This window comes from Anarrhichthys ocellatus, unplaced genomic scaffold (genome assembly GCF_004355925.1).
Source record: "Anarrhichthys ocellatus isolate YVR2014 unplaced genomic scaffold, GSC_Weel_1.0 scaffold6, whole genome shotgun sequence".
Classification (NCBI taxonomy): domain Eukaryota; kingdom Metazoa; phylum Chordata; class Actinopteri; order Perciformes; family Anarhichadidae; genus Anarrhichthys; species Anarrhichthys ocellatus.
Window position 1 is genome coordinate 1,411,120 of NW_022280036.1, and position 17,979 is coordinate 1,429,098.

General features: G+C 43.7%; 2 protein-coding genes across 2 annotated transcripts in view; both read left to right on the top strand.

The window, feature by feature from the left end:
* Window positions 1-5,999, top strand: part of LOC116382902 (adhesion G-protein coupled receptor G5-like) — a 41,560-nt gene extending 35,561 nt beyond the window's left edge. The window contains exons 8-15 of the mRNA XM_031846341.1: window positions 45-161; window positions 1,450-1,492; window positions 1,618-1,724; window positions 1,872-1,987; window positions 2,075-2,337; window positions 2,422-2,521; window positions 2,724-2,998; window positions 4,572-5,999. Of these exons, the coding sequence (XP_031702201.1) occupies window positions 45-161; window positions 1,450-1,492; window positions 1,618-1,724; window positions 1,872-1,987; window positions 2,075-2,337; window positions 2,422-2,521; window positions 2,724-2,998; window positions 4,572-4,699 (1,149 nt within the window). The 3' untranslated portion in view covers window positions 4,700-5,999. The remainder of the gene's footprint in view (window positions 1-44; window positions 162-1,449; window positions 1,493-1,617; window positions 1,725-1,871; window positions 1,988-2,074; window positions 2,338-2,421; window positions 2,522-2,723; window positions 2,999-4,571) is intronic.
* A 5,197-nt stretch (window positions 6,000-11,196) lies between these two features.
* Window positions 11,197-15,439, top strand: slc7a6 (solute carrier family 7 member 6). The gene is made up of 9 exons (XM_031846509.1): window positions 11,197-11,686; window positions 11,778-11,903; window positions 12,088-12,232; window positions 12,316-12,439; window positions 12,529-12,632; window positions 12,813-12,909; window positions 13,183-13,332; window positions 14,518-14,701; window positions 14,785-15,439. Exons 1-9 carry the CDS (start codon window positions 11,197-11,199, stop codon window positions 14,850-14,852), a joined length of 1,488 nt encoding a protein of 495 aa, XP_031702369.1. The 3' UTR covers window positions 14,853-15,439.
* Window positions 15,440-17,979: the final 2,540 nt, after the last annotated feature.

Below are 17,979 nucleotides of genomic sequence, written 5' to 3' on the forward strand. Positions count from 1 at the left end.
TGTGTGTGTGTGTGTGTGTGTGTGTGTGTGTGTGTGTGTTCCAGGAGGGTCACAAGGGGGTCAGGATTCTTGATGATGTGGTGGAAATCACCGTAGAGAACGAGGTCATCGCTGACCTGTCTGAGCCAATCAGGATTGGCTTTCACCATGATGTCATACCTGTAAGCTTGTGTGCTTTCTGTGCCTTCATTTTGTCTGTGACACTGTGATCTTCACACTACATTTTACAAATCCATGCTTTCAAATTGTATCGTTAGATCGATTTTAAAGATCCGGTACTGGAATCTGGTGAAATATACAATTAAATTAATTTTGTAGAGCCCAAAATCACATATTTGCCTCAGAGGGCTTTACAATCTGTACACATACAACATCCTCTGTCCCAGGACCCTCACATCAGGACAGGAAAAACTCCCCAAAAACGCCTCAATGGGGGGGGACCAGAGAGCAACAGAGGATCTCTCTATCAGGATGGACAGAAGTGTGATGGATAGCAAAAAAACGCCTATCCAACATACATTAAATGAACTAATATTTGGATATTTTCATTAAATAACGTAAATATTTTGGTGGTCCACATCTTTTTTTCACAAACTCCTCAAATGTGGGTTTGCTGCGGAGGCTGTTTTTTTTTTAGAAAAACAAGACCGTTTCAGCTCCGTGATGTCTGCTTGGAGCCGTCTACCTCATGAGCACAGAGAACACACGGAAACCACTTGAAGGTTGTGCTGTTTATACGCTCACGACGGTCTGTTGCTTCCTCTCTGCACACACAGACACAAAACCACCGTTTATGCCTGATGTGCAAATGTTATTTCACAGTGACTTAAACTGTGGAGATGTGTAGACACGCAGGGGGCCAGATCCTGCACGTAGTACTTAAAGTTACAGTCTCAATTTAATACGGATGACTCTATATGACTTACAAAAGTCACCATCGAGAAGATTGTCTATATACAGTTATTGTTAGCGGTGCCACCCAGTTGGATTTCCCGCAAAATCTGATGAAATCCTGCAGTTTCACCAGGAAGTACTTCAGCTCACACTCCAGCGGAGACCTGTCCACCGTGGACCGACCCAGATCCGGCTTTGCTGCCTGCCTTTGACCTGCAGTCGGAAGCTCCGGCAGGAGGAGGAGAGCTCAGCGGCAGCGTCTCCTCCTCTGGCCAGGAGCAAAGGCCGTGTTGCTGGGCCCGCTGGAGGGAAGGGAGGGACGGCAGAACCAGAACTGCTTGTAGCAGACTGTCAGACCCTGCTGCAGTTAAATGAGAGCTTTTCTAAAGGGACTCTGGTGATCGGAAACACTACCTCTTTAAACCGCAAAATCAACACAAAATAAAAGTTTTCTTGTTGAAACTTTAAGTATAGTATACAGTAGCAGCTACCGAATCAGAAGGATGCAGTGCTTACTTCCCTGAAAGTACCTGAAATGTCCTTGTTTTATTTCAGAAACTGCATTCAAGGAAATGTGTGTCATGGGACACCAGGAAAGGTTAGAACCCTTTAAATAAATACTGTATATTCATCCAACATATATCTGTACTTCCCTGTTTATTTTGCTCTTACTCCCATAGATGGTAATTAAGCACGTTTTAAATCTGTATTTTCTCTGTGCAGATCCGTGGCAGGTCAATTGGTTGGACGATGGATGCGAGACGCAGCAGAAAGGAGCGAAACACACAGAGTGCCTCTGTAACCATCTGACTTACTTCAGTGTGCTGGTGGTGAGACATGCAAGCAGACACACTGCTATTGTATTACACCAGAGCGTTAGGAACATTAATGACCCAGAAAAGTCGACATCGATGCTTGATTTCACACACGCTTTATGGGAACAGAAACAGTTGTGTTTTGTGCTCTGTTTGTTGCAGCAAATGGAGCCTCGCCCAGTGCGCCACCTCCTGGCCCTGAGCGCCATTACATCTCTGGGCTGTGCTGTGTCTGTGTTGAGCTGTGTCGCTCTCATTGTTTACCTCTACAGGAAGAGGTAATACTACTTTTACATATGCAGTTTTATCGAAATGATTAAGTACAATTAAGTAACCTACTCATTTCCATTCCCCTCTCCCTGTAGCAGGCGATCTAAAGAGCAGTCCATACCCATCCACCTGGGCTTGGCTGTGTCTCTCGGCCTCCTCAACCTGCTCTTCTTCTTCACCGGGGTCCTGGCCAACGTGGGAGGGGAGGGTGTGTGCGTCTGGGTGGGGGCGGGCCTCCACTACACCCTGCTCAGCTCCTTCACCTGGATGGGCGTAGAGGTTTTCCACACCTTCTGGTTGGTGTACATGGTTTTCAGCCCCTCCCCTAAGCCCTATGTGTGGAACCTGGTCGGCTTCGGTGAGCGTAATGAAGTAATATTCATTCATGGCACATTACGGTAAACGTGATATTAATATGTGACCCGTGAACATCCCTTTGCAGCTCTCCCTGCCGTGCCTATAATCATCCTGGCCGCAGTAGGTGACATTTATGGAGTGAGAGAGGTGTTGCCAAGCGATGACGTCTCCAATCCTTACCTGATGTAAGCAAGATTTATTAAGACAAATATATTTGCTGTGGAACATAGTGTCTGGATAGTGACAACTCAGTAAAGTCACCCTATGATTTGACAGCAGCAATCAGCAGGAATACAAATTAATTTAATATGTCGTGATTGCATGTTATTCGTCCTCTCTGGGATTGTGTTCGCTCTTTCTCTCTCTGAGTGCATTTGGTGTTTCCAGGTGCTGGATGAAAAACACCCACAAGGCCCTGCTGGCCCACTATTTCACCAACATGACAGTCCTGGCCATCCTGGTGTCCTCGGGCGTCGTGATGCTCTTCCTGGTCTACAGGGAGATCCGCACCAGGGACGAATGGAGGCAGAACCGCGTGGCTTTTCTCAGCATCTGGGGCCTCAGCTGCCTCTTCGGGACATCTTGGGGTCTGACCTTCCTGGACTTTGGACCCCTTTCCGACGTCGTGCTCTTCCTCTCCTGCATCCTCAACTCTTTTCAAGGTCCGTGCTCGAGGTGCACTGCGCCAGTTAGTCGGTCCAGATTGCTCTTGGGGTTGGCTCTTGCTTCTTTGTATGTTTTTCTCATTTACAAGAGATCATACTACAGAATGATCAAACAGGACAGAGAGTTGCATTTTCACCAGACTTTAAACGGCATTAATGATCCAAAGGGGAGAAAAACACTTGAAATAAGCCACAAGCTACATATTTGTGTAATTTTGTCATCATCTTATCATTACCACCTTCACAGAACTATATATAGTCGGGTATGTTCACTGTTGGCTCAGAGATCGGTGACTGTATCTGGAGCCAGCGGCCCATTGTATCAGTGTGGGAATTAGACAATGGCCGTGGTTATTCAAGGCCTCCTGTTACTGGTGCCTATCAGAACACAAGCTGCTTCCCCTCTCATGCAGGCTGCTTGTGTCTGATTCCAGTCCAGAGGCTCAACTTATTAACCCCATTGTTGCTGCACATTGGTAGTTCAGTAAGAGAATGTTCTATGCCAACTGGCCAACGTGATAGTTGTAGATTTAACAGTTGTTCCATTTGAGTTGTGTAGAATGTGGGTCGTGTAATGTGAGCTAACCTTCGGCACAAACATTCCACGAAGCATGTAAAGAAATACTTCATTTGGGGAAATCTATTTATTTTCTTTCTTGCCGAGTTAGATGAGAAGATCGATGCCACTCTCAGGCCCTTACGGTAAATACGGACCTGCAGCCAGGAGCCAGTTAGCTTAGCTTAGCATAGAAACCGAGGGAAACAACAGTTGACTAATTTCTTTAAACTATATTTTCACAGATACAATGATTAGACATCAAGTTCTCTCTTTAATTGAAAAAGAACATAAAAATTAAATAAGTCCAGCTTCCACTTGCATTGATGTAGTCCCACAGAAACACACATCATTTATGTACATCTCTAAAAGGGAAAAGGGGCGGCTGTGGCTCGGTGGTTCGATCCCCGGTCCACGACGAAGTGTTGTTGGGCAAGACCAGGCGGCAACCTCCGGTTCTGAAAAGTGAATCCAATGTGGAAGGTTCTCAAACCAGTATTCTGTCTACTGACCAGCAGGGGGCGACTCCTCTGGTTGTATAGAGGTCTATGAGACAATGACTCTACTTCTCTCTTGATTTATGACTACCTTGTGATTGACTCCTCTACGCCAAACCATCATCAGGCGATAGCCGTTAATTCCCAAATTGCATTTCGGCCAATGAGTTGCAACTCTTTTGTTCTTCACAAACTGTTGACCTGCATTCAACCCAAGCCTGCCCAATCGGGTTGGTCAATACCACTCGTCTTACAAATGGAAACCACAACGGTTCCCATACCCAAATCCTATGCATATGAACAGATGAAGTTAGCTCCTCCCATTGTAAGATTGTTTGTCTCGCTTTAAGTTAGGATGCAGTCACATCCAATAATAAATATCTATCTGAGACCTGCCTTCACAGGATTTGACTGTCTCCACCTCCCACTTATTGCACACGTAATCCTGAAAAAGTGAAGCGGAGAGAAACCAAAGGGGTGACTGAACCTTGTTGTTCTCTTTGCTCTGCTCTCCCAGGTTTCTTCCTGATGCTGCGGTTCTACATGCTGGACTGGATGCGGAAACAGGCCAGTGGCTCCGCTCTGGGCAGCACCAGCACGGGGTCGACCAGGCAACACATGCTGCAGGCCCAGGAGAACAGTTAGATGGACTGTGTGGTGGCACATCAACGCTGCAGCACCGAAGCTTTTTATGTAAAAACAAATGCAGTCTTCTTGTCAAGGTAGATGAGCAAACGGAGAAGAACTGTGCGCTGTAGATCTGCTGTGTCTTCAGCTGGAATCCTGTCGCCGTGTGCGGCGGTAGCTGAGAGCGAGCTCTCCATCCTCCACCTCTCATTCCTCTGGTCGCTAAACGCAGGCACACCTGACTGGAGCACCAGCTCATCCAGTTCAATGGACTCAGTCGTTCCTGTGTTCGTCGGTCATCTCTCATCAGATGTTGGATTCATTTTGTGATGAATGTTGTTTGTTTAATTAGAGCTCCATATTGCACATGGATGGAGGTTAGCTAAATGTAATCAACGCCTCGCTGGAATGTATTTGAATCAACGGCATCCACTCAGCAGTCAAACCGGTTTAAAAGAGAAAAAACAAACTTGATTACTTTGTTCCTCTTCTCTGGGTCAGTGGAGAAGAGATGAGACCATCACTCAGGAAATACAGGCCAGAAGCCTTTACTTGTAGAATCCCTAGACTGGGTCTAGTTGGAGAAGAGAAAGCATTTATTTGAGATTCTAAATTGTAAACTGGATATAAAGTTAAGCTTTAAATCCAGACAGGGAAACGTGGGGATGTTGAATGATTACAGGTTACTGTGCTGTGATTTCCATTTTATTGTCTGTAAAGAAAAAAAAAAAAAAGAAAAAATATATATATATATATATATAAATAAATAATATTGTTGAAGCTCTCCTTGAACCGTAGATAAGCTTTTTATTTTTTTATTTGTACTTGTACTTTGTTTTTTAGCACTTTTCAATCTTTAAAAAAAAAAAACTGAGTTGTTTTTTGTTTTAATATGCATAATAGATGAGATTTCATATACAGTGTGTGTGCATAGTGTAATAGCTGAATGTTTTATAATAATAGATGTCTCCAGGATCACTCCATTTCTTTATTACTCCAGGCCAAATTCAGACCTTCAGTCAAAATAATTAACAGAAAGAAATCATACTTTTCAGGTCTTCATCTTCAAAATGGACCAAATAAGAGTTCATTCAAACTATCTGGTTGGAAGAATGTGGTCTGATTTAAAATCTAAATTTCATCTTCATGTATATATCATTTTGGTGAATATTTCATGTGAGTTTTTAGATACTGTGATATTTGCACTTTCTTTTTGATTTTCTGAAGTGGCATGTTATGTCACTCAAATGATTGTGTATAGCTGGTTTTTATTGTGTGGATGTATATAGAGAATGAATAAAACATCTTTTAGTTAAAAGGAATGTGTGTTTGTCTGAAAAGTGAAAGTGCAAGGTCAGCATTTCAGAGGCTCACTGTTTTCCTGCTCCTTATCTTCGCCCTGTGCGTTTCCTCCCTGGAGGTTTTGAGATTTCTTGCTCTCTTTACAAACATGCTGCTTGCTTACTATGAGAAATGGAAACGGTTTTCATTCTCCAAGATAGTGGTCCAGAGTGTTGGAAGAAGCAGACTCAACGACCAGAAAAGCTTCAAAACGACTTTTCTCACTGCCAGCCGATGCAGACATGGCAGGCCAGTGTGCCAACGATGACCTCAAACCAGACACAGAAACAAGGGAGATCTCCACAGTGGCGACTCCGCCACCAATAGGACCAGAAAAGCATCTGCACTCTTTTCTACGACTGTTTGTCTGCTCCACAGATAATCATTATTGGTATTTGTTCTATTGGTTTGTTGATATGCCACCTAAACAGGAATCCTGCACATTTGCTCTCCTTACATCAAGGACCACGATGGAAATAAGTCTGTACTGGATCATCCTATGTGTGATTTAATATCCTCCTCACAATAGCAAATAAGCAGAGCAACACAATAAAATGTACTTTTTAAACTTGAAATATACATGTAATACCCTCTGTAGCTGGGATAATTCAGTTCAGCTTTGTGGTTCCTCTTCAAAGGTGCGGCAGCCAACGAAGCCCATGTCTCCTGTGCCTTTTTATTGTCATGGTAAATATTGACTGAAGGTGGGAAACCCTCCTGCACTGTACCTGTCCTATATTAACTATGACTGAGACCGGGGTCTCGATCGTGTGCGACCGTGGCTCACTGGCTTAAGAGGGTTGTCTGGTAACCGCAGGGTCAACGGACTGGGACGTGTCACGTGTCGTAGTGTCCCTGAGCAAGACACTGAACCCCGGGCGCCTGTCATTGGCAGCCCACTGCTCTCTATATACAGGGATGGGTCAAATTTCGTGTATATGTATATGACAATAAAAAGGGATTCTATTCTATTCTATTCTCATGCACCCACGCCGTTCTATACCGTGCTGGTTTTGTCGCCTACATGATAATAGGGCGTACCGTCCAAGGGCCCGTCCCCTCTGCCCCATGCTCTAGGCCTGCTGCAGGCCTGCTCTAATTGCATGTCCACTCTCCACCGGCAGTGTCAGGCCTGATGGCATGGGACTGTGGACAGAAACTGACGCGGGCGAATGTCAAATCAGCCAATTACAACAATATAATAATAAAAAATAATTTCTACTTTAATTTGGACTTTGTGCCTTTAGACAGTTTACACTATGGTGGTCTTTTATTTACCAGAATGTTTCAACATTCTTGTATTTGCGTTTTCTTTATAATTGTTGGTGCATTTATATACATTTCTTTATGAAGTGGTGATGGAAATATATTGCACAAACACAAATATGTCTCATATAATATTGACTTTCCTAACTCTTAAAGCAAAAAAAAAACAGTAGCAGAGTGAATGCCGTGTTCTGTTCCAAAAATAATCCAAACACATACAGACGCATCATGCGGATAGCCGGGATGCTACCGGAGGTGAGGAGGTTCGCATTCAAAATGAAAGCCCAAATTAGCCATTCATCACTTCTTTTTTTATTTTGTGACAGTGTATGTGTTTAGACGAGGTGAACTCGGACATTTTTTTCGTCTGTGTTGTTTCAGTAGGATTCAAAGCCGGTTGGCTGATGGAAGAATAAGTTAGCCGGGTCATTTGGTGCCATTTGAGTCTCCACTACATAATACGGTATATTTTGTGTAAAGATTGGCTTATAGTTCTTTCTAAAAGCGTGTCTTGCATGGTTAACCCCCCTCTACCATAAAACAAAATGATATGTACGCAGGAATAATTTAATTTAAAATAATTACTCCAATTTTAGCACAAGTAGGCTAAACTGCCATGTCCCCAATCATGTTTGGTCAAATTAAGATACAGATATAAGTAATATAAATCAAACAAATTCCACATTTTTCCTCATTGTTGTATAGCTATAATTATAATATTCCTCACCAAATGTTATTACTGCGCTTTTAATGCTTAACGTCTAAGATATGTTTTGTCCCTGAGTTGACTGTCCCCCCTGTTACTATGATGCAAATCTCCCTGCACACGCCTCCTGACATTCCCTTAAGTCATGCGACTAAGGAAGTAGCATACACTTTTTTGGGGAAAATAATCTACAAGAAGCAGAGTAAGTATCACTCTTTAATAAACATTTTTAATCAATGTGTTAGAATGCTTGAATGATGTTGTAAACCATAACATGTCCACCCTGTTACTGTGCAAAACAGGGTATAGTAACCGGGTGGAAATGACATTGTGCCTTAAAATAGAGAACAACTTTTTTTCAAATTAAAGCTTGTTTGTAAATACTGTTCAAAATATATTTTAAGGCTAAAGTAAGGGATATTTTTACTCTTAGAAAATGTAATTACAATACCTGTGTATTCAAAACACATATTAATAGAGATGTGAATGTCCTGTAACAGGGTGGACATTTGGTCTTGCTCACATGTATAGAATTGTTCATTCGACTTGACACATTCATTACAACACTGTTTGAGAGCGAGAGAGATTTAAAACAAAAACAAAACTGCTATATCCACTGTAGTTGCGGCCAATTTGATTGGGAATCTTTATTTTGAAAGTCATACGCGGAAGTCACGTGTAGTAGTTCAATGTTATTGACACCGGTTATTCTAGTGAGGAAACACTAAAAGGGGTTGTTTTTTTAACCATAGTGTTCCTTATTGTGTGGAAGAAGACATGGGACTCCCAGTACATATGTAACATTGTATCAATAAATAGACTGCTGCTACTGTAGCTCTGGTGACCTAAACCACTTTATGGTTAACATTCACGTTAGGATCAGAGATATACTCATCACTATCCACCCTTTAATTCAGCAATTGTTGAAATGATTTATCCACAATTTTGCATACATTTGAGTCTGTAGTGTTGCCATAACGTGCATTTTAGAGTTTATTTCATTGTTTGTCTATTTTGACCCACTTCACATGAAGTACACGAAGTAGGACTAAGCCTCTCAATGTTACCCATTCTTTGATCGCAGTAATCAGCTACACAGTATTGGGCTTTGGTGAAGCTGACACTGTTACACATTAAACCTTAAACTTTCTTACAGAACATCCTGGTTACAGTTTATTCAACATGTGAGGAAATGAGGCTGTTGTATTAATGTCACTGTCAAGGGAGTTCTGGACAGGACCCAATAGCAACAGAATTTGAGGACAAGGAAATACTTAAACTAGAAAATGCATTGTAATGCTGAAAGGTGAAATTAATTGCAAAAACATTGCTGAAAATAGAGAAATGGGAGACTACCTGTCTGAAAAATGTTGAAGCCTGAAAGCATTTAAACTGCACTGCTGAAAACCCTTCTAGTTTAACTATGGTGTCTGTAGCTGACCGTATGAGGAAGGAGAAGACTGTATGGACTGACAACACAGGTCTGGAGGACCAGGGTTCAAATACTGCCCAGATCTCATTAGTAGGATCTGGGTCTGGTGTGTCAGCCTGCAGGAGGTGATTAACTGAAGTGTCTGCAGCTGTGTGGCCATGGGAGGCGTCTGGTCTGTCAGGGATCCTGACAGTCACAGGCTTTAAAAAAAATAATAAGGAAAGTGAAGAAGTAGATGAATAGCTTTCATTATGTCATGTTTACCTCCACAGCTGGGCCTGCCTCTGGTTACACAGGGAGCTGAAAACAATGCTCAAATGACTCGCAGCCACAAACGGTATATATTGCTCTATCAGACAGAAACACAGTGTGCATGCTCACATACAAGCGCACTAGTTAAAGATATAAAATAAATACAAAATTATCAAAGTAAGTAGGGCTGCAACTGATGATTTATTTTTGCATTACTGATAAATGTGCATGTTCAATTTCCAAAAGCCAATAGTTAAGTAAGAAAGGCATGTTTTTTCCAACCCACAGTCCAAAACCCCTTCTAGAATCTGGAACCGCAGCATGTTTGACATGTTTGTTTGACAGATGACTTCAACAGTTAATCGATTATTAGAATAGCTGCAGATTAGTCTTCCACCGATCAACTAGTCGTTTAACTGTTTCAGCTCCAAATGTGAAATAGATTGTTATCTGTGAAGGGATGTCAGCCAGCTGTCACAGCAGCAGGCAGAAGACAAAGCACATCTGTCAAAAGAAGATCTGACTCTGTTGATCAGCACGTGTCCGTCGTCGAGTAAGGAGATTCGAGTTAACGGCAGCGCGGTTGTCCGTGTCATCGATCGGTCTGTCATCGTCAGATAAACAGGTGGTGGGTTTGCGCATGCGGAACAGACGCCTAATGATTGAAGTGAAGCATGCGCAGAGACGCAACGCACGTGCGTCAGCCCTTTGTAAAAAAAAACACCCTTTAGTCCGATTTATAGTTCTGTTGTCGGCCTGGAGGTAGTCCACATCGTTCTCTCAGGGTGCTACCATCTTTAGGCCAACTTCACAATATCGTTTCCCTTACAACACATGTTAAGTTGAATGTGATCATCCAGAAAACATCAGATGGTCTGACATTACTTTGGATGTTGTTTGTGTGTTACACAGTGACCTTTAAATATGGCCGCTGTGGTGGTCGCTCATGATTTAGCTCTAGTGATTGATATGAAAAGACAGCATTGTGCTCATGTCTCTTCATGCCAGCGTGTCACCACCAGATAACAAACTGTTGTGTTGTGGCACTTTGCTCTTGCCAATACCAGATTATTCACTAGATGTGTTTTTTTACTGGCAGTAGACTAGTTTTAATATTTCACACATGTAGTACTTGCGTTTTTATCCACTTTCTATTGATAATTGCGGCAGCTCCCATTCTCTGTTCATATTTATTTATTTTTGTCCCCACTGATCAGCACCATGGACAGTAAATCACTCCTCCACCTCCGCGGTCCCTGTTTCCACTCCCACTGCCCTCTCTGTTACATGTGGTTCATCCCAAACCTCTTCCATGACTCCCTGCCTCCTCTACTCTGTGCTCAAGTTTTGACCTTTATTTTTTGACACATTAGAGATTAGACACAAGACGCTTCTGTGACTCAGCTCCTCTTTACATCACCGCCAATGACTTGTCACATCTCAATCTGTTAGACAGGTTGTTCCTACGGTTGCCAGAAAAAGGACCGCAGTGCCCGCAGACGGTCCTCAGACGGCGCCATGGCCGCCCACGAGGAATCCAGGAACTCGAACGGCAGTGCCGGCGGCTCCCCCCGCCTCTCGGAGCCCCCCAAAGAGAGCATGCAGCTCAAGAAGGAGATCTCGCTGCTCAACGGGATCAGCCTGATCGTGGGGAACATGATCGGCTCGGGCATCTTCGTGTCCCCGAAGGGCGTGCTGATCTACAGCGCCTCCTACGGGCTGTCGCTACTCATCTGGGCCATCGGGGGCCTGTTCTCCGTGGTGGGGGCCCTCTGCTATGCCGAGCTGGGCACCACCATCACCAAATCGGGGGCATCTTACGCGTACATCCTGGAGTCCTTCGGCGGCTTCGTCGCCTTCATCCGCCTGTGGACGTCTCTGCTGATCATTGAGCCCACGAGCCAGGCCATCATAGCCATCACGTTTGCCAACTACCTGGTGCAGCCGCTCTTCCCCACATGTGAGCCGCCGTACATGGCGGCCAGGCTCATCGCCGTGGCATGCTTATGTAAGTACCTCTGATCCGGTCTGTGTCCCTCTGCTGTCTAGTTGTTCCCACAACCACAAGAGCGCCTGTGAACGCCTTCCTCTCTCCCCAGGCTTACTGACATTCATCAACTCCGCCTACGTGAAGTGGGGCACCCGCATGCAGGACGTTTCCACCTACGCCAAGGTGGCGGCCCTCATCGTCATCATCATTACCGGCATCGTCAAGCTGTGCAAAGGTGAGCCATGTTCCTCTGTAGTGTGCCAGGCTCAAACTTTTGCTTGGCTCACACAATTAGAGGAGAAATCAGGGACATGGATATCGTCCAGTCAACAGTAGGAATCATACGACGAAGGAATACCGCTCTTTATTGAAATATTTACTGACAAGTTGTTCCTTTAATTGTTTTGCGTCTCTCGTAGGTTACACTGCCAACTTCGAGTCATCCTTTCAGGGATCGTCCACAGAGCCCGGGGACATCACGCTGGCGCTCTACTCCGCCCTTTTCTCCTATGCCGGCTGGGACACCCTCAACTTTGTCACCGAGGAGATCAAAAATCCCGAGAGGTATACTTTTCCTTCTGTGCAACTTTTGTACCGTAGAAAAGGCTGAGCAGTCCGAATAATGACCCAACGTCCCGTTGTTCCAGGAACCTGCCCCTGGCCATCGCCATCTCCATGCCCATCGTCACTGTCATCTACATCCTCACCAACGTGGCCTACTATGCAGTTCTGGATGTCAGCGCCATACTGGCCAGTGACGCCGTGGCAGTGGTGAGTAAAACGAACCGTAACTGCACAAACTAACAAGAGGAGGAGATGGAGAACCGATGCCGCTAAACCACGTTCTGTGTCCCGTTCAGACGTTTGCAGATCAAACTCTTGGCATGATGAGCTGGACCATCCCCATTGCTGTGGCTCTGTCCTGTTACGGAGGCCTCAATTCCTCCATTATAGCTGCATCCAGGTAGAACACACACACACACACACACACACACACACACACACACAACAGTTTAAACAGCACTGCTGCTCTGATTGTTTGCTAACTGTCCTTTGCAGAGGTTCAATTTCATAAGAACAGTATAAAAGGCTGATACTTTGCAGCTTGGTGTTTTCCGTCTTAACTCCTGTTTGTCGTGTCCAGGTTGTTCTTTGTGGGCTCTCGTGAGGGCCACCTTCCAGACGCTCTGTCCATGATCCACATACAGAGATTCACTCCCATCCCCGCTCTCATCTTCAACGTACGGAAGTGGATCAATTGCTTGTTGGTTATAGTGGAGGAAGTGCAGGAAACTTCCACCTAATGGTAGTTAACTGTAAGGTGGATCCTTTTCTCTTACTAGTCTCCATCATATTGGCTAACTTCCATTCTAAAATAAATATGTAAACTAAAAATATCTGGCAGCTGTAAATAATAATAAATAAATAAAAATTAAAAGGCAAAAGTAATGGAATCTACATGAACTGACTCATTAAGCAGCTTTTATCCACTGGTATCTCCCTCCTCTGTCCAGTGTGTCATGTCGCTGATCTACCTGACAGTGGAGGACGTCTTCCAGCTCATCAACTACTACAGCTTCAACTACTGGTTCTTCATGGGCCTGTCCATCGCCGGACAGATCTACCTCCACTGGAAAGAGCCGGACAGACCCAGACCTCTCAAGGTGAGACCAGTTCAAACTCACTGTGTGAATCCTGTCCATCCACCCACCCATCCATCCATCCACCCATCCATCCATCCATCCATCCACCCATCCATCCATCTATCCACCCACCCATCCATCCATCCATCCATCCATCCACCCATCCATCTATCCCACCATCTATCCATCCATCCATCCATCCACCCATCCATCTACCCACCCATCCATCCACCCACCCATCCATCCATCCCACCATCTATCCATCCATCTACCCATCCATCCACCCACCCATCCACCCATCCATCCACCCACCCATCCATTCATCCATCCATCTACCCATCCACCCATCTACCCATCCATCCATCCATCCATCCCCCCCATCCACCCATCTACCCATCCATCCCACCATCTACCCATCCATCAATCCACCCACCCACCCACCCATCCATCTACCCATCCATCTACCCATCCATCTACACATCCATACCTCCATCCATCCATAGTCTGCCACTCACCCGGCTCTGGGTCATAGCAGAACAGGAATTTAAATGTGATCAATAATCGTTGATTGATACATTGATTGATACTTACCACAACATAAGGAGCCCATATTGGAGACTAATGTGTTTAAAGTAGGGCTGGGCAAGTTAACGCGTTATTATCGCGTTAACGCATTAATTAATTAACGCCGACAATTATTTTATCGCGTTAACACAGTTTTTATTATTAGGTTTTATTACTTTTGAATTCATTATTGAATTTTGCGCATAACAATGCGATTAATCGCAATAAAAAATTGTAATCTAGTCACTAGTTTAAAGTGTTTATTCCTTATTCATTACCTTTGTTGGTGTCTTTTGTGTGCGTGTTTTGTTTGTTACTGTAGACGATGAACATATTATTTGTTTTATATTTCTGATCCCACATATATATAAATACATTTCCTTCTGCAAACTTTGACAAATAGTGCATGTGTGTCCTTATAGATACCTTTACAGATGCAACTGAAGGAATGCATTCATTTAATTTGTATTAAATGTATTACATTTTTATCTATCCATATTACAAATGGAGTTATTTCCATTTTTATATTGGCTATGATGACAGATTGTGGATAAGTTAACAGATAATATAAGGAGCAAGTAAAAGATCGTTAATTGAACATTAGTATTAAAGCATTAATGAGTGCCACCATTCGGTGTACAGCTGTCTCTGTTCTACCCGGTGGTGTTCTGCATGTGCACCGTCTTCCTGGTGGCAGTTCCTCTCTACAGTCACACCATCAACTCCCTCATCGGCATTGGCATCGCGCTGTCGGGGATCCCAGTCTACTTCCTGGGCGTGTACCTGCCGGAGTCCAAACGGCCGCCCGTCATCACCAAGCTACTGCGTGAGTTTACCGGCCGTCTGAGAGGCAAAGCGGGAAGCCTCTCTCAAGCAGCTAACGCGTTGTTGTGGTTTCTCTCACCGCAGGCTCTCTGACTCACTCCACCCAGTCCTCCTGCTACTGTGTGCTGACAGAGATGGACAAAAGCGAGTAGCGTGGATCCAGGATCCTCACACGGCGGACGGTCACCGGACGGGGGATTCTTCTGTGGAGGGGAGAAGAAACGGAAAAAAAAGGATTTGGTTGTACTGTTCTCCACGTTGAAGCTCTCAGACTCCTCTGACTTGTTTACGGTACTGAAAGTGCTGCCGCTCACTGATTTGATCACAGAAGTCAAGGACATTCAAAGACTCCACCCGTTGAGGAAAGAGGGTACCGCTGCTGTGGACACTGTGACACTTTCAGATTCTCCGATGACCTCTTATTATATAGGGTTTGCCTTGTTAGTTCCGCAGGTAATTTGCTGAAAGCCTTTAAACAGTAGGTGCCTGGGATATCTTACAGATGCTGCTCACGGGGACCACAAGGATGCAAGAATTGTTTTAAACATATTTCACATGTGCAGTATGTGAGAATATGCTGAGGATTAAAAGAAGTTCACTTCAAAAAAAAGGAATACAATTTTTTTGTTTTTTTTGGTCTGCTGCTGTGTGAACACTTTAGGTCATCCTCTAATTGTTATTGCCTTTATGTATTATTAAAGTCATTGTCTGGTAGTTTTTTTTATTTTTCATGTTTGTGTGGGGTCTACTTTAAATAAAGTATGCGGTTGTCGTGAGTCTATGGTTTAATGGTTGTGCTTGTATGTGCGTGAAGACATTTCTTAATTTGACTCTACGTACTCCGTACTGTTTGAATGTTTTCAGTCACAGAGAGAAGTTATAATGATTAATAAGAATAAACCAAATGTAGCAGAAGGGAGCTTTTACCACTCGCAGGGCCTCGGTGTACCTTTAATTACAAGACCAACACTAGCCAATCACGGTGGGCAGGCATCATATCAATGCGACGGGGATTCCCTTACAAACTTACCACAAGATAGAAAAACATTTCTAAATGATTATGGTCGAGATTGTTATCCCTTGAATAATTATTATGGACATATTTCAGTTATTTTAACATAAAAACAAAGAGTAAAGGGTTTGTTTGTGACTGTTCACCTCTCCATCACGTTGATTGAAGGTCATAAAGAAAGCCCCGTTTTCGCTGTATCTGTGGTGCAGCACTGACTGCTGTGATTGATGCTCATCGCTCCTCTCCTCCAGGTGGAGGCGCTGTAGGACAAACAAACACGACTGGTTTCTGAATGTTTTCACGGGAACTATAGAGAAGCAGTGATGAAGCTGCTGTAACATGTAAACACGTTGTTGTATCAGCTGTTTACAGAGTGTAAAAAGACTGGGTCCCGCTGTGTTACTCAGGCTGCACTACAGCGTCTATTCACAGGTGCGATCCCACTACTGCGCGGTACGGGGGCTTTGACCTGCTCCGTCTCCGACCTGGGCCGGTGCACCCCTCCTTAGACGACCTGGTGGTCCCGGGCTTCCCCAGGAGCACCATACCGATACCGAACTTAGTGCGGACGCCCGATCTTCATAGTCCGCTGCAGCTCAGAGCTCCTGAGCTCAACCGATCCTCCAGCCTCAGCCTCCCGGTAACTTGGATTACAGGCGCGCGCCATCGCACCCGGCGAGAGAGCTGTTCATTCAGAAAGGTTTGGGCTTTCACAAACGTGACGTCATCAGGGTGATCAAGCAGAATCCAGTGATGAAAACAAAACCTGCAGCTGCAACGTTGAAGGCTGATCAGCATCTGTACAATTGACCTAAAACCTCATTTGAATAAAGATCAATACTTTATCTCGTATCTTTAAACATCTGTGCTCAGTATGAGTTTATCAGCCACAGTCATGCACAGTTGATGTTTCTCATAATGTCAGCAGATTGCATGATACAATAACTTGTATTCACAATCTGTGATTCAAATATAAAGAAGTTCGGCTTGTTCTGACACTTAATGACAGTATGTTGAGCTGAGTAGCTATTTAAACCAAAGATTTAATCATATTTACCTCTGCCTTTATTGGTTATTGATACAGATATGTTGAATGCTGATTATTTCATCTGATATTTGATGGTTAACTTGCAACCTAGTTATATACATTATGCATTTACTTTTTATATTTGTGTCATTTAAGAACCAAACATTCCTACATGGAAGAGTGAGCATGTGTTGATCACGAGGCAATAAATAATGACAATTGAAAAATAAAGAGATGTTTGGTTTATTCTTATTAATCATTATACATAATTGAACTGCCTCATTGATGTATTTGTCACACTTAAATCCTGAATAGAATGGTTAAACAGAAGAGGTCAGAGGGCCAAGATGAGAAGATGTGTCGGTCAAATACTGTGGTCCAAATAAAATGACTTCAGTTTTATTGGCATTGATACAGAAGGTTTGACTCTAGCATGTTTTACATTTTTTTCCTAATCTCACAAGACAAGATCAAAAACCAGATGAATTAGTTCTCCTCTCTTCTTTGCCACCATGTTATGTCTCGTGACCCCTCAGATTGAAATCTGGAGCTCCAGGCGGATGCAGATCTTCAGATTTTGACGATGTCTAGGAGTTCGGGAAGAACCAGAGAAGTGCTCAGCTGCCCAATTTGCAAGGGATCAGATAAGGTCCTTCATCCATTTAGAATGTCGAACTGTGAAATGGTCTGTGCCCCTCTGATTACACTGGGGGCATGTGACTCTTTTCAGCATGGCTCCACCTCTTCATACATTTAAACTAGTTAAGTGACTGCTCCCTGAGAACGAGCAGCCCAACTGTCTTGATAGTGACCGATCCGAAAGGCACAAGTAATAGTTCTACTTGATTCCATTATCTTGAAATCACAAGCTAATATATTTATTCATAACATAATATTTCAATTGACATGTAAAATACTGCACTAACATTGTGTTTTCTTTTTTCTTTTTATTATTATTACAGCTATTGTTATTATTCATTAAAATAATAATATTATCATTCCCCAAAAACTATTGCTTCTTTGTATTATATTCCATATCCTCACCCTTTGACTTAAGAGCTGCTGGCCAATGAAATGAGCACCCTGTAACTGCTCTGTGGGCTGGACTTCCTTTAAGGACAGATGATGTGAGATGGACCTCATAGAAAAATACAACTGGATAACAAACACACACACACACGCGCGCGCGCGCGCACACACACACACACACACACACACACACACACACACACACACACAC

Coding starts and splice junctions, on each gene's coding strand:
- slc7a6 (XM_031846509.1), top strand. CDS start 11,197: ATGGCCGCCCACGAGGAATCCAGGAACTCGAACGGCAGTGCCGGCGGC. Junction 12,440..12,528: donor CCAGTGACGCCGTGGCAGTG/GTGAGTAAAACG, acceptor TGTCCCGTTCAG/ACGTTTGCAGATCAAACTCT. Junction 12,633..12,812: donor TCCATTATAGCTGCATCCAG/GTAGAACACACA, acceptor TGTCGTGTCCAG/GTTGTTCTTTGTGGGCTCTC.